This window comes from Chlamydomonas reinhardtii, chromosome 1 (genome assembly GCF_000002595.2).
Source record: "Chlamydomonas reinhardtii strain CC-503 cw92 mt+ chromosome 1, whole genome shotgun sequence".
Classification (NCBI taxonomy): domain Eukaryota; kingdom Viridiplantae; phylum Chlorophyta; class Chlorophyceae; order Chlamydomonadales; family Chlamydomonadaceae; genus Chlamydomonas; species Chlamydomonas reinhardtii.
The window spans coordinates 3399572-3413717 of record NC_057004.1 but is presented as its reverse complement, the minus strand read 5'-3'; the positions used below and the strand labels follow the sequence as shown (position 1 = coordinate 3413717).

The window sequence follows — 14146 nt, the reverse complement described above, 5'->3', positions numbered from 1 at the left end:
GCTGCGGCGCAGTGGCGCTGGAGGTTGTGGCAGGGGCCGGTGCGCCCTTGCAGCTGACGTGACAGCGTGTGGCAGCAAGGCGCAACACAGGCCTACAGCAGGGCTTGGCACCACCCCCATGTTGTACTTGCAATACCAAAAGCAACCCATGCATCAGGGACTCTTGTGCCCTTCTGGGATGGAACACCCGCTCACAACCGCTCTGCGGCGCCGGCTCATCCCTGCCCCCGACCCATGCGCACAAACGCCTACGAGGCCCTCCGGACCGCGACCTCCCGGCCCACCTCCCGACCGCACCACCCTGTGTCCACCCGCCTACAGCTCATGCCTCCCACCACCAGCCACCAGCTCACGGGCGCGCAACACCACCATCACGCCCCTCAGCAGTACTGCGCCATGCGGTGTCAGGCAGCCAACACCGGAGCAACATCATCATTTTTGTCTAGCCGCCAAACACCAGAACAACATCTTCTTTGCTATGCAGCCAACACAACATCACCACCACGTGCCAGCCACCCGCCTCTCCGCGCGCCAATCCGCCACCCCAAATCCCGCCGCCACAGTCCCCTCCACTCCCAGCCACCATCCACCATCCACCGCCGCCCCCCTTCCACCCAGCCGCACTCAGCGCTTGCCCACCACCCGCGCCACGGCCGCCGCCGCCACCGCCGCCGCCTGCTGCGCCATGAGCAGGTTGGAGGCGGAGTTGGAGGCGGGGATGTGCCCCAGCGGCCCCGCACCCTTACTGAAGTCGATGCGCGCCGTGCCCGTTGCAACCTGCGCCTCCCGCGCGCGCGCACGCCGCTCCTGCTCCCGATCCAGCGCCCGGAGCAGCGCCTCTGTGGAACCGGGGAAGAGGTGAGGTGGAAGGGCAATCAAGGAGTCGTGAGCAGGGTGAGCGTGTGGCTTGAATGCGCAGCACCCAGCTCCCTGGTCATCCCCTGGCCGGCCACATGCGGCGGATGCTCCGGCCCACGCTGTTTCCCCGCCCCGCCCCGGTTGCTTTGGGATCTGGAGTGAACTACCCCGCCCCGCCCCACCCCAGCCCGCCCCCGCCCCGCCTAACTCACCTCCCCACCCCAGGCCACCCCCAGTCCTCCACGCACCTATCGTGTCCTCCGACGGCAGCTCATCCGGCTGGAACACGTCCGGCGGGAAGGCGCTGCCGTGCTCCTGCAAGTACATGTGTCAGTGCATGTGTATGCGCATGTGGTTGTCAGAGAGACAGTTGGGTAGCTGTCCTTGGTTGCGGGCGGCACAGCGGTTTATACGGATGGCCAACATAGCAGGGAAGGGGGCCGGGCTGCCAGGGCCCACCCATAAGTATTATCGCTTGGAACTAACGCCTCTGCGTGTGCTCCGCTTAGCTTGGTCTGGTTTAGTTTGGGCTGGTATTTATGATCCCCCCAATCTTGCATCCCAGGTTCTGCTGCCCGTCCTCGCTCCCACACCTCCTCCTCCCTGGCCCTCTCCCTCCGCTGCCCACACACGCCCTCTCAACGCATGCGCGGAGCACGCACTCATCCGTGTTCCCTCACAACACGCCCCCTTCTACACACGCCCCCCCAACTTCCCCTCCGCCCTCCTCCGCTCCCTCCCTCACCTGTATGTTGAAGTGCTCCACCAGCTTCTGCAGGAAGTCGGGGTTGCGGAAGGCCTTGCGCTGCATGATGCTGTCCGTCAGGCTGATGCCGCGGCCCCGCAGCGTCGCCACGTACTGACCGAACTTGGCCTGGGGCAGCAGCAGGAGTGGCGCACGCGCGTTTGAAAGCACAAGGGGAAAGCGTCGGGGTGCGCGCGCGCGTGTGCGCGTGTGCGTGTGCGCCAAGAGAGCACGCGACGTGGTTGTATACATGTGGGTGCACCGCGCCCGGCACGTGCTTCGCACATCCCTACATGGACAGCTGTGGGCGTATGCCCCCGGCACCACAACGTGCCTCCTGCGCCGCCCTGAACTGCGCCGTACTCGAGCAGTCAGAGCGCCGCTGCCGCTCACACACGCGCCTACCGGTCGCGACCTGCCCGGCCCCGCACACTGATGGCATGCGTGGGTTGCGCGGCCTGCATCCTCGTGCCCCTCGCCTCCACGGCTCTATACCATCCCTTCCCCTTCCCCAGGGCGGGATCTAGCGTAGTCGTTGGGTTCTTAAACACCTACCCTGACACGAGTGATACCCCTTTTGAGCTCGCGCCATCCAATGGACTCCGCATCCTTTTGTAGTCCAGAGGTGCGACCGACGCGACAGAGACGCGCCCCGCCCCATACACAAGCCCACACAAAGACACCTCGCCACACACACACAGCCGCCGGCTCACCTGCAGCGCCTCAGAGCACTCGGTGGGCAGTGGGTCCCGCAGCCCCGGCGGCAGGCGGCTGAGCAGGTTGGAGGGGTCCGGGCCGCCGCCCGCGCGCCCGCCTGCAGCCGAGACCAGAAAGGAGCATGGAAGCGTGTGAGCGATAAGAGAATAGTTTCGTGGCCGTATCACGAAGCTATGAGTGGGTCCGGCAAAGGCGGCACTGGGTTGCGGCGCCGGGCCGCTTGGGCCCCATGCGGCCTCGAGGTGTGTCAGCGCGACGCCCTTCCGGTGCCAGCCACACCGCCACGACCCACCGCACCACTTCCCAGGCCTAGCCAGCCATGCAGGGCCATACAACCGAACCTGCAGATAGCCCCGCAGATAACCCCGCCCGCTCGTGCTGCTGGCCTGGGCCCGCAGGCTCACCTGCGTCGCCGTCGCCGCTGGACGTCCCCGCAGTCAGCGGCGACCGCCTCCGCTCCTCGTCCTGGTCTTCCCCGTCCTCGCCCAGTGCTTCAAGCTCATCTGCATCCAACGACTCCTTGCTCCGATAATGCGGCAGCAGGACTCCTGCACGGCATTCCACATTGGCTTGAAGGAATGCGGCCGCGACTAATTTGTCGCACCCGCAAATGGGCACCAACCTTGCCCTTGCTCCCCCTGTGACTGGTCATCAACCGCGTCCTCCGCCTCTTGAGAGCCCACTTCGCCTTCGTCCTCGTCGCTCGCGTATCCGCCTAGCCCTAGCGCACCAACGGCTGCGTGTTTCCTTTTCATGACTAGCAAGCTCAGTATAAGTAATGCGTTTAAGTGCTAGGTGAAAGTCCTTGGTTTCACAGACGGGATCTTCACCACGGCGGTGCGAGTGCCACCTACTGTCGCATTTGCAACTTGATATGCCGAGCCAAATAACTTGTGTTCAAGGGGCCGCTCTGCGGCAAGGGATGCTGTTTGACCCGGCACGAACACAATCTTGCTAGGGCTGACCCTGCCCGCTGCTGCGCCCCGCGTCAGACAGCTGCAGGGGCTGTTCGCCGCAGGTGGAGTTTTTTTTCGTAAACACGCCGATATCCACGCTAAGCTTACATATCCGCTGAATCTTTTACAAGAATTTGAGGGAAAATGCTCGCTCTGCACGTCCCATCGCTCATCAGGGTCGCCCCTTGACTCTTCGAGCCTACTCTGCTCATTCTCCACACATCACGCACGAGCTGTCCCGGGTCTCTCCCTAGCACATCGCAAAGTTCTTATCCCCAAGCACTTGCTCACAACCACAATGAGAGACCGAAGCCTCTCAAACCGTGTAACCACCGGGATTAGATTCGACCCCCACCAACACACACAGGAGGCGTGTACCAGCCGCCGCGTCACACGGCGCAGTCATAACATGAAGCGCAACACACGGGCTCCAGTTTCAGCAGCCAGCAGATTTAGCCACTCCTGCTCCCATGGTCTGCCCCCGCACTTGGTCTGGCCCCACACTTGGAACTGCAGGGCCCCTGGCAAGCTGTGCCGTCGCCCCTGAACCCCGCAAGCACCCCACTGTGCACCTCGGCACGGCACCGGCAACGAAATTGCTTCCAATACATAAGAAGAGCGCACACCCACACATAGGCTACGCCCTCTATCTTCACCCCTCTCGCACGCTGCCTGCTCACGCGGCGGTGTGTGCGTTTGTCCTGCCTGCTGCTCGCCAGCCGCCATCATGCATCTCAGCGCCTAACGCTGCCACCCTAACGTTGCACTGCCACTGAGCGTTTGGCACGTGGCCGGGCATGGTGGTGGTGGTGGTGGGGGGGTAGCCATCCATGGGGGCGGCGTGCCCCACACCTGCACCAGCAACGTGCACTGTCGCTACCCCAACGCAGCACCCGTTCACGGTCCTCCCCGGCCCCGCGCCGCCCGCCCGCGGCACATCAGCCTCACACCACGCCGCCTCGGCCCGAGGCAGAGCGCATTTGTCCGAGACCTCACAACTTACGTCATCTCAACAAGCGCCACTAGGGTGGTGAAACTGCAGCTTGCCGCACACTGGCACGAACGCACTTCGAGCTTACGCAGACACCGCACTCAGGGCGCCGGACCAAAGAAAATGGAACGTGTTTGCTCAAGGCGCACCTGCAACGGGCCCCTGGCCAATGGGATTCTGCACTTACCAGCCTGCCTTTGACCGTGAATCTTCCTTCGTCCGCACACACAACAAGTGCTCGGCAAGGCCAACGCGCGAACACGACTGCATGCATGATGGGCGCCAACGTGTCCTCCCTGTTTATTGTTCGTGCGGCATCCCCACCTGGGCCCGGTAGTGCCCCCTTGTGCCCGGCACCTTGTCGAGCACGGTATGCATGCAAGCCCCGCGCATATGCATGCCCCATGCACGGGTGTAAACTCACACCAAAATCCCCGAAAAGGTCATTCTGCTTTATTACGCCCTCACCACACCTGCTGCAACTACAACCGGTTCTGAGAACGCGACAACAAAGCAACCACGCACAGCCGTAGGCTGGGGCGGTTGAGTGTCCGTCGTTCCCACAAGGACGCAAGCATGGTGTTGAGGAGGGGCCTCTGCACGTCGGGTTGATGCACCGCATAGATCACGCATGTAATGTAATGACCAAGCACCACCATGGAAATGCCCGTCAGCATGATTGAAATTTTGAAAAGCAGCCAGTCTACAGCCGGGCTATGTCGCAGTGTAGGCGCCGAGAGGCGATATGATGGTATCCGTGGCCGGTTAAAAAGCCACATCGCTTCCGTAAACAAGGCCACAACCATTTGTTGTTGCTCAACCACAAATCACTGCATGCACACGGTGTGTCAAACATGCATGCAAGCATGCAAAAACATGCACCAATCCAAGAATGGCGTCGCAATCGACACGCCATGGCTCTATCCCGATGAGGATTTTTAAGCCCATCATCCTCCAGCTCTTTCAGATATGCACAAGCGAGCTCGCAAGTCCAACAAGCACGCCAGCTTATGCATTTGCAAGACCCTCAGGAGGGTTATCCCAGAAAGCTTCGGTTATGATGCGCAGAGCCCTGCATGCAGTCAGTTTGCCGTACTCACACGGTCGAGTTGTCATGTTCAGTCTTCAGGCCACTACTCATATCGGGCGCACACCACAAAAGTTATAACCTTGCCCATAGAATTCAACATTGCTTTACCCTTGCTGTACCCACCAGCAGTCCGCTGCACACGTTTGCACAGCAGCGTGCCATGAGCAACGACTGACGCACAGCCAACTGCTTCACACCCGGGTTGACAGCTGGCGCCGTACCACATGCGGCAGGCGACCAGCCAACTACCAACTACCTAACAAAAAGGTTCCCGCCCATGTTTTGGAACCCCATGAATACGCCCGTGCGTTGTCAAGCATGCTGTGCTTCATTGCGCAGCATCTCAGGTCACGCGTTAGTGGTTGTTGCGCTGAGACAGTCGCGCGTTCCTCAGTCCTTGGCAGAATGAAGGGCATACATAGCAAGCAACACGTACATGAATAGCCCGCCCTAGCTAGTTTAAAGGTATACGCCCATTACGCGCTGCAGTTGATCGCCGTCGACCTCGTCCGCGTCTCCGGCCCACTCGTACGTTTGCATGGCACCCTTTCCCTGAGGTTCGGGAGGGGCACGGGGCGGGGCGGCAATGGTTGAATTGAGCCCACGTGCCGACGTGCGAGAGGCATTTTGGCCGAGGCGGGGACCTCAGCTGGTGGTAGGGGTAGAAGGGGCGGCGTGGGGGGCCATGCCCGGCACGCAGGCTTGCAGCAGGCAAGCCTAATACGTGTGCCCCATGCTCCATGGATAGCAGCTGCAGCCTTCTCCCAGAACCCGTCGCCATGACCACTGCTCCCATCTGCCTACACATACCGTACGCACGACGCGCGCCCCCGCCGCGACCCATCCACCCACCTTGACCTCCTTCATGCCGCGGTCGTGCCAGGGCTCGCTGGGCAGGCGCGCGCGCGTCTCGGCGCTCACGTGGATGGAGCCGGGGCGGCACGTGGACTCCATGCGGCTGGCGGTGTTGACGGTGTCGCCAAACAGGCAGAAGCGCGGCATGCGCTCGCCCACCACGCCGCTGGTGACGGGGCCGCTGTGCATGCCGATGCGCATCTGCACCGGCTCGTTGGTGTGGGGCATCCGGAGCTCGCGAGACACGCGCAGCATGGCCTGTCGTGGCGTGTGTGAAGTGCAGGGCGCAAGCGTGTGGGTGCTCAGCACGCAGCAGACTCAAAACTGAGACCAGCAAGTTGGCGCTGTGGATGCTCCTCGCTTACGGCCTGCTGCAACGCCTATGCTTTTCTGAATCAATCAGCTAGCGCCTATCTACACCATATGCTAACGCACGCACCTTCGCAAACTCCATGACGCGCACCGCATGCAGCGGGTCCTCGCCGCCAGAGATGACGGACTTGTAGCCGTCATCATCGTGCGCCACCAGCCCGCCCGCCACCATGTAGCAGTCGCCGATGGTCTCCACCTGCCATCGCAAAATGCCGAGCCCAGTGCGGGAAAGGTTGTGCGTGCCCGCTACAGGAGCTACCGGCTGCGCATTTGCAGGCTGCACCCCTGCTGCTCCAGCTCTTGCTTTGCTTCTGGGCTGCACCCCACCGCATCCCTAGATTCCGCACGCACCTTGTAGACCTTGTAGATGTCAATCATGGCATCCAGGCGGCTGTAGAGCTGCATGCCGAGAGCGAGAGCGAGGCGAGGGGTGGGTGGGCGCAGGGCGGGAGGGTTACACCGGTGAATGTCGGGATGTTTGGGCGGCTGGCGGGGCAGCCCCTTGGCATTCACCCCCCCCGCTGCCACGTGCACTTGTTGCTCTATTGCTGCCCCACAACCGCTACAAAGGTAGCTTTTGGGCGGCGGGCGGACGGGCGGGCGGGCGGACCCACCTGGTTGAGGAATGCCATGACGGCGAGCGGCGTGCAGGCGGTGCACATGGTGGTGAAGCCTGCAGCAGCGGGAGGGAGGAGAGGGGAGAGTGAAGTTGGCGGCCACACAGACGGAATTAAACAGCCGTTGTTAGCCCCTGACCGGAGGCAAATAAACCACGGACGGTGGGCCTGACAGCAACCCGAACACCCCACAATCCATCCATAACCCACCATCCATCTCTCATCGACTCACCCACGATGTCGGCAAAAAGCACCGTCACCCCGCTGTGCCAGGTGGCCAGTGAGGCCATGCGCGCCACATTGCCCGGCAGCAGCGACAGCAAGCACTGGTCTCCGCCGTTGCCACTTCGGCCGCCTGCGCCTGTGCCTGCGCCGCCGTCGCCCACAGACTCGCGGCCCTCTAGGGTGAGGTACTCGATCACGTGGCGCGGGTAAATGCCTTCGAGCACCTTGTGCTCCTGCTCCAGCATCTTGGCCAGCCGCGCCTGCGCCTCCACCTGCTCCGTCACGTCGATCTGCGAGCGAGCGACCAGCACGGTTGGAGCACGCATGGCACAGGCGGGGTGCGACGTTTACTGCTGTGCAGCACATGCCACACTGGGCATGGGGCACACACCTACACCTACACCTACATCTACACAATGGACGCGACGCTCGGTAGTGGGTAGGTATCGGTAGTAACTCTGGCGTCGTCTGGGCGGGCTTGAGGTTTTTTGACACACGATGGAGGACACAGAAAGACCACGCACGGGCCAGTGAAACCCCTGCCCCACCTGCGTCAACGTGATCATGAGTCGCTCGCGCGGAGCATCACCGCCGTCGCCACCCTGCCTGTGCGCCTGCGCCTTCTGCGTCTGCGAGCATGCGCACAGGCACGCCGTGACCTTGTGCCAGCGCCGCCCGCCGCCGCCGCCGGATGCCGCCGCCGCCGCCGTCGTCACCTCCGCGGTCTGCAGCTCCGGCATGCGCATCACGTGCCTCGGGCCGAACACCATAGATTCATCCGTGGCCCCCAGCGGTGCGGCTGCGGGCAGCAGCCCGTCCATGGTGCGAGGCTGCGTCATCGTGGTGGTCATCATGGTGGCAACCGCGCCGCCGCCACCGACGCTGCTCTCCGCCGGCGCCACCAGCGACACGCGGCTGAAGGCGGTGGTGGCGGTCAGAGCGCTGACGCCGCCACTGCGTCCCTCGGTGGCAGCTAGCGCCGCCGCGGCCCTCAGAAGCACGCTGCTTGGCAGCGCGCCGCTGCCGTTGGCAGTGTTGGTGATGGTGCCGGCCGCGGCGTCAGCGGACGCCGGATGCGGCCGTGCGGCGCCGGCCACGGCCGGACAATCCTCAGAGAGGGCGTTGGCCTTGAGGCCGCCACTCGCGGCGGCGGCGGCGGCGGCGGCGGCGGCGTGGTACTGTTGCAGCACTCGCTGCTGCTGCTGCTGCCAGCTGGCCGGCTGCTGCATCTTGATGACGGGCGCCGAGAAGCCGCCGCCGAGGCCGCCGCGCACCGCCGCCGCAGCCGCTGCGGCGGCGGCCGCCGCCGCCGGCGCTTCGCACCCAGCGGCCACGGCGGCGGTGGCACCGATGGCATCTCGAGGTGACATGCGCGTCCTGGGCGACTGGGGCACAATCACGGGCGCACCCGCCGCCACCTGCAGTGTCGTGGGAAAGCGCGAGGTGCCCGGCATGGGCGAGGGCATGGACCGGCGCGGCGCGCGGCCCACCACGTCAACCGACCGGCGTGCCGGGCCCATGGAGACCGGCGCCGGCGCCAGCTCCAGACTATCAGACGTGGTGGCTGCGCGCTGCCGCATGCTGCCACCGAACAACAACTGCAGCCGGTCGCGCGTCGTGAGCCGCCGGTGCGGCGTGGGCGGCGGCGGCGTGGTGGCGTGAGTGCTGCCTGCACCCAGCGCGATCCCGTAGAAGACGCCGCTGGTGGTCGTGCCGAGGCCGCTGCGGGAGCCGCCGCGCCGAATGCCGGTGTCGGAGGGGCGCAGGCGACCCGAGTTGCTCGGCCGGTCGCCTCCGTTGCTGGCAAAGGCGCCGCCGCCACTTAGGCCGCCGCCGGCCTTATGCGCGGGGCTGCTATGCAGCGACCCTTGCACAGAGCAGTGGTAGGGCGAGGCGATGGAGCGGCCGCGCATGCTGGCGGGCAGGGCGTCGACGGCGCCGCCGCCGCCGTTGCTGATGGCTTCCGGTAGCTCCATACTTTCTGTTGTGGCCTGAAAGTCAGTGGAGTGGTGCAGGCGAGGCGGTGGCGTCCACATGAGGGCCGTCGGAGGCCGGGGGTGAGTTCCGGAAGCCTGATCCTGCGACTGCTGCTGTTGTTGCCGTTGGTGCTGTTGTTGTTGCTGCAGCTGTTGCTGCTGCTGTTGCAGCTCGAGGCTCCTGCGCTGCGGGTTGGGGTCGAACGGGAGCCGGCGGGCGCAGCTCGGGGCCTGCTGCTGTGTCGCACCGCTCACCGCCGCCGAGGTCGGCACCTGCTGCTGGTGGTGCGCCGTCGCCGTCACCTCGCCCAGGTCCCGGACTGTCGCAGCCAAAAAATCCATGCACGCCACCTCATCATCAGCGGCGATTGCCAGCAAGCCGGGGTCCTCTGGGTCCACTGGATCCACCGCGGTGAAGCCAGCCGCCGCGGTGTCGTCCACCGCTGGGGCGCGTCCTCCTCCGCCGCCGCCGCCGCTGCGGCCGCTGGGCGCGTCCTCCGCCTCCCCGTGCTCGCTGCACTCATCCAGCCGGATCAGTTCCTCCATCAGCACCAGCGAGCCCGGCCCGGCGCCGCCATAGCCGGGCGCAGCGCTGTTGCTGCGCGTCAGGCCCCCAGCCCCGGCCGCCCTGCCGCCGGCGCTGTCCGTACTGCGCCGCAGCCCGTCCACAGAGCCAAGCGGGCCGCCGCCGCCATTACTGCTGCCGCCGGCGCACCCGTACACGTAGCCGTTGCAGCTAGCGCCACGGCTGGAGTAGTGGACGCCCGCCCGGCTGCCAAAGCCCCGCGCGCCGCCCGTGGACGTGCGCTCGTAGCCGCGCTCATCTTGGGCGAGCAGCGGCGTCGCGTGGTTGGAGCTGCCATCGCCGCCGCCGCCACCGCCGCCAGTTGAGCCCGCGTTGCACTGCCGCATGGCCGCTGCGGCGGCGGCTGCCGATGTTGGTAACACCAGCGGGGCAGCCGGTGCTGTGGCGAAGCCGGCGTGCCGCACCGGCTCGTCCACGTAGCGACAGTCCCTTGCCCGGCTGCGAGACGTACAAGTAGGCGTGCCCCACGGCCCGTACAGACCATACAAGCCGACACCGTTCGCACCGCCGCCGCTGCTGGGGGCGCCGGACAGGCCCCACGCGCCGGCGCGGGAGGTGGTGAAGGGGCTGCCGCCGTTGCTGCCGCAGTTGCTCCCGCCTCGTCCGCCGCCGCCGACTACGCCAGGCGCGGGCCCCATGCTGCTGTGGGCCCTCAGGCTGCTGAGCTGGAGCGGCATGGAGCTGTGCAGCCCGTCCGCGGGCACCGGGCCGGCGGCCATAGCGCCGGAAGGCAGGGCGGGCGAGATGCAGGCGCTGCTGGCGCGGAAGGCGGAGGTGCTGACGAAGGGTGAGGCGGGCACCGGAGAGGCGGCTGTGCGGGGGGACAGCACCGCCACTGCCGCTGCCGCCGCCGAGGTGGTGGTGGCCCTTAAGAGCAGGCCGCCGGCTGCAGGGCCACACGCGCTCGCGGTTGCGTCTGCAGCCACTGGGACCACAGCACCTCGGCCTACAGCCAACACGCTACGAGGCATCGGGACAGGCAGGCTGTCGCTGCATGCAGTGGAGGGCGCGGCCGGGTAGCCGTCGGCGCCGCCCGTGTCGGGCAGGCAAGCGTAGTAGTGGGGCTGGGGCTGGTGCGTCTGCTCCAACATTGAGATGTGAATGGTTGCCGGCGGCTGCTGCAGCGGCAGGGCAGCTCCAGACTCGCATGCTGCAGTCATGCTCGCCTGCGGGTGGGGCAGCTGGAAGCTCTGCTGGTGATGATGGTGGTTGGCCTGCAAGGTAAGCTGCTGCTGCAGGGCGGCTGTGGCGGCAGCCACGGCCGCGCTCGCCGCCGCAGGCCCGGCGGCCGCCGCAGGAGCCGCAGTAGGCGCCGTCACGGACGCGGCGGAGGCGGCGGAGGCGCGGGCGAAGTCGGTGCTGACGACGCGCCGCAGCTGCTGCCGCTGCCGGCCCTTGAGCGGCGTGGTGGCCACGTTGACGCCCATCATCATCTTCTGCAGCGCGCGGCTGGTGACGACGCCGCTGCCGGCCGCCCTGCCGCGAGAGCCGGGCGGGGCATCCGCCAGCGCCGCGGCTGCCCCCAGCGCCGGCAGCTGCTGCGAGAGCGCACTCGAGAGATAGCTTGTGCCGCCGCCGCCACCGCCTCCGGCGGCAGCAGCCGGGTAGACGGCCGAGCCGGCGGCACGCGGCAGCAGGAAGGAGCCCATGCGCGCCGTGGCCTGCCGGGTGATGCTGGCGGTGCCTGCCGTCGCGGGCGTGAATGACACGATATTGCAGGCAGCGGTGCGGTGGTGAACCGAGCAGCCGCCCATGCCGCCACCGCATGCGCCGCCACCCACAGCCGCGCCTGCGTACATGTAGCAACAATATGTGAAGTCAGGTCGTCAAGGCGCAAATCTGAGGTTTGCAATGCCCGTGGCCATTGTTAACGAGCTTGTTTGCCGCATTCCACTCTGGGTTCTCTGATTGAAACCATCACAGCGGAATTCTAGCCATACTTCGACGTGGGCATGTTGATTTTCTTGCAGCCCTGGGCCGCACCTGCGGACGGCGCTGGCGACGGCGAGAAGGCGAGCGCCTGCAGCAACGCCCTGTCCGTGTCATCCAGGTCTTCGCCCGTCTCCCCGATGAGCAGGTCCGCCGCGCCCACGCCGTCGGTCTCCTCCGCCCCGGAGTTAGAGGCGCGGGTGCCGCCGCTGCTGGTGGCTGTGAAGGCGGCGGCGGCCGCAGCCGCCGCTGCCACGCTGCGGCCCAGCGTCGTCTGCTTCGAAGACGGCGTGCCGCGCAGCTGCTGCCGCGCCATGGGCGTGGAGGCGGGCTGCTGCTGCTGCAGCTGCAGCAGCTGCTGCTCCACCTGCGGCCGACTGCGCTTCCTCCTGGGCGGCTCCGCCAAGCCCACAAGCGAGCTGGGCACCTGGATGATGGCCTCAAACTCCTACTCGAATAACGGATCAAGACAAGCGGGCGGAGGCAACGGGGAGGATGTTCAGCGGACGGGTTCGTTGCATACCGTATGCTTGCTTTGCAGCAGCCATTTCAGGCGCCCGAAAAACACAGCACCTACAGCACTCGTGCTGCATGCCCTCCTACGGTACTCGTGCTGCATGCGGCCCCTTTACCCGTGATGTAAATGGGTTTCCCTCTGGGTGCAGATTGCCCCGACCCAAAACCACACGGCCCCCACCAAGGCCCCCGCCCGCCCTACGCACCTGCCCCGCCACCACCGTGTCCAGCAGCTGCTCCAGCATGTCCTCGCCCTCGCCCTCCGGCCCGCCCGGCGTTAGCAGGCAGCGCAGCAGCGTGTCCCCCAGAAGCACCGCCCGCCCGCTGCCGCTGCAGCCGCCGCCGACGCCGCCGCCATTTGCAGGAGCGATCAGCCCGGGCCGGCCCATGAGGCAGCCATAGTAGGCCTCGGACCGCAGGTTCTGGTACAGGATGCGGCCGGGCGTGCCCCACTCCAGCACCGTCACCAGCTGCAAGGGCAAGTAGCGGAAAGGCGGCGGGTGAACCAAGCGCGACAGCACTGTGCTGGAGTGCTGGGGCCTGTGCGTCGGCGGCTCTAAGTTTGCGCCTTGCGGCCGCTTTGCCTCCCGCTTTGGGCCGCCGCGGCCTTTGCAGGACATGGTTGAGAAGAATGAGGCGGCAAGGTAACGCTTATACTGCGCGTGCACCCTGCCGCCGCGCACGACACACGCGCCACTCACCACCGCTGCGCCATCAAACGCCAGCTCGGGTGTGACGGTGGGGGTGAGGCCGCCCGCCACGGTGGCCCGGAAGAACGACAGCGGCAGCACCTTATCCAGCAGCTGCTTGGGGGCACGGCAGGAGATGTCCTCGACCGGCGCACCGAAGCCGAGCCATGGCAAGCTGGGCGCGTCGGCGTCACGAAAAATGACAGCCCCGGGGAGCCGTCGCGGCGCCGAGCCGGCTGCCTGCGGCTGCTCTACGAAGACGCAGCTGATCACCTGCACGAGTTTCATTCCCCAGAGTGTTGCCTTCGATAAGGCTTCAAGCCAAGAAACACCAACTTCTTGACAGCCGCAAACCGCAGCGCCATGCAAAAACAGGAATCGCGTTACCTTCAGTTGGTTGTCGCCGCGCCGGTCACGCAGCCCCAGACGCGCGTCGACCGTTTTGCACATGAATGCTCCAGCTTGTGAAGCCCTAGAATTGAAGAAATGGCCGGCAGAAGGCGTCAAAGCTTCTTCGCACTCGGTATCACACGTGAGGCTCTTCTTACCTGAGCGCGAGCTCCATAGTCGATAGCAACTCATGCTGGCTTCCTTGGCCTCGCAACACTGCATCCTCTAGCGCCTGCGGATGCGCAAGCAATTCGCGTGCAAAAGACTGCATGTTTCAGCCCGGCAAACTTCCCAAGGACCTCCGTGGACTGAAAGTCGCACCTTGGCATCTGGGCTTCTATAAGCTGACCGCCAGGCGACATTTGGCTGGTTGGCGCTCGCCGAAGCGAAACATCCAGCGAACACGCGGGCGAGAGCCCCCCGTCGCCGCGCATCGCTCTCCACATATGCAGCAAGCGCTTGGTGCTCATAGAGTGACTTTGATGTAAAGACCGGCACCTCAGTAGCTTGCTGCGTGACCATGGAGGCAGCGGCTTACTATGCTCAGTCAGTCACTAGTCTCAACGGGTGAAAGATACATCGTGCTCGAGGTGACATTGAGGACACTATAGTATTTACACAGGCTGTGTGAAGG

General features: G+C 65.5%; 2 protein-coding genes across 2 annotated transcripts; both read right to left on the bottom strand.

Moving 5' to 3' along the window:
- Positions 1–49: 49 nt before the first annotated feature.
- On the bottom strand, positions 50–3211 carry CHLRE_01g021750v5 (uncharacterized protein). The gene is made up of 6 exons (XM_043058485.1): positions 2943–3211; positions 2725–2868; positions 2317–2417; positions 1604–1732; positions 1107–1173; positions 50–839 (listed from the first exon to the last, which is right to left on the bottom strand). The coding sequence occupies exons 1-6, from the start codon at positions 3073–3075 to the stop codon at positions 625–627; spliced, it is 789 nt and encodes a 262-aa protein (XP_042928399.1). The 5' UTR covers positions 3076–3211; the 3' UTR covers positions 50–624.
- A 157-nt stretch (positions 3212–3368) lies between these two features.
- Positions 3369–14131, bottom strand: CHLRE_01g021700v5 (uncharacterized protein). Its single transcript, XM_043058484.1, has 13 exons — positions 13834–14131; positions 13671–13744; positions 13510–13594; positions 13135–13395; positions 12640–12903; positions 11972–12365; positions 7975–11777; positions 7434–7716; positions 7199–7257; positions 6936–6983; positions 6652–6780; positions 6210–6470; positions 3369–5909 (listed from the first exon to the last, which is right to left on the bottom strand). The coding sequence occupies exons 1-13, from the start codon at positions 14032–14034 to the stop codon at positions 5817–5819; spliced, it is 5955 nt and encodes a 1984-aa protein (XP_042928398.1). The 5' UTR covers positions 14035–14131; the 3' UTR covers positions 3369–5816.
- Positions 14132–14146: the final 15 nt, after the last annotated feature.

Bases quoted from the DNA above. Each gene is read 5' to 3' on its own strand.
- CHLRE_01g021750v5 (XM_043058485.1), bottom strand. From the start codon at position 3,075: ATGAAAAGGAAACACGCAGCCGTTGGTGCGCTAGGGCTAGGCGGATAC. The intron at 2,869-2,942 runs GTTGGTGCCCAT...AATGCCGTGCAG, and splicing joins ACAGGGGGAGCAAGGGCAAG to GAGTCCTGCTGCCGCATTAT. The intron at 1,733-2,316 runs GTGAGCCGGCGG...CTGCTGCCCCAG, and splicing joins AGTGCTCTGAGGCGCTGCAG to GCCAAGTTCGGTCAGTACGT.
- CHLRE_01g021700v5 (XM_043058484.1), bottom strand. From the start codon at position 14,034: ATGGTCACGCAGCAAGCTACTGAGGTGCCGGTCTTTACATCAAAGTCA. The intron at 13,595-13,670 runs GTAAGAAGAGCC...CTTCAATTCTAG, and splicing joins ACTATGGAGCTCGCGCTCAG to GGCTTCACAAGCTGGAGCAT. The intron at 5,910-6,209 runs GTGGGTGGATGG...CCCGAACCTCAG, and splicing joins GCGGCATGAAGGAGGTCAAG to GGAAAGGGTGCCATGCAAAC.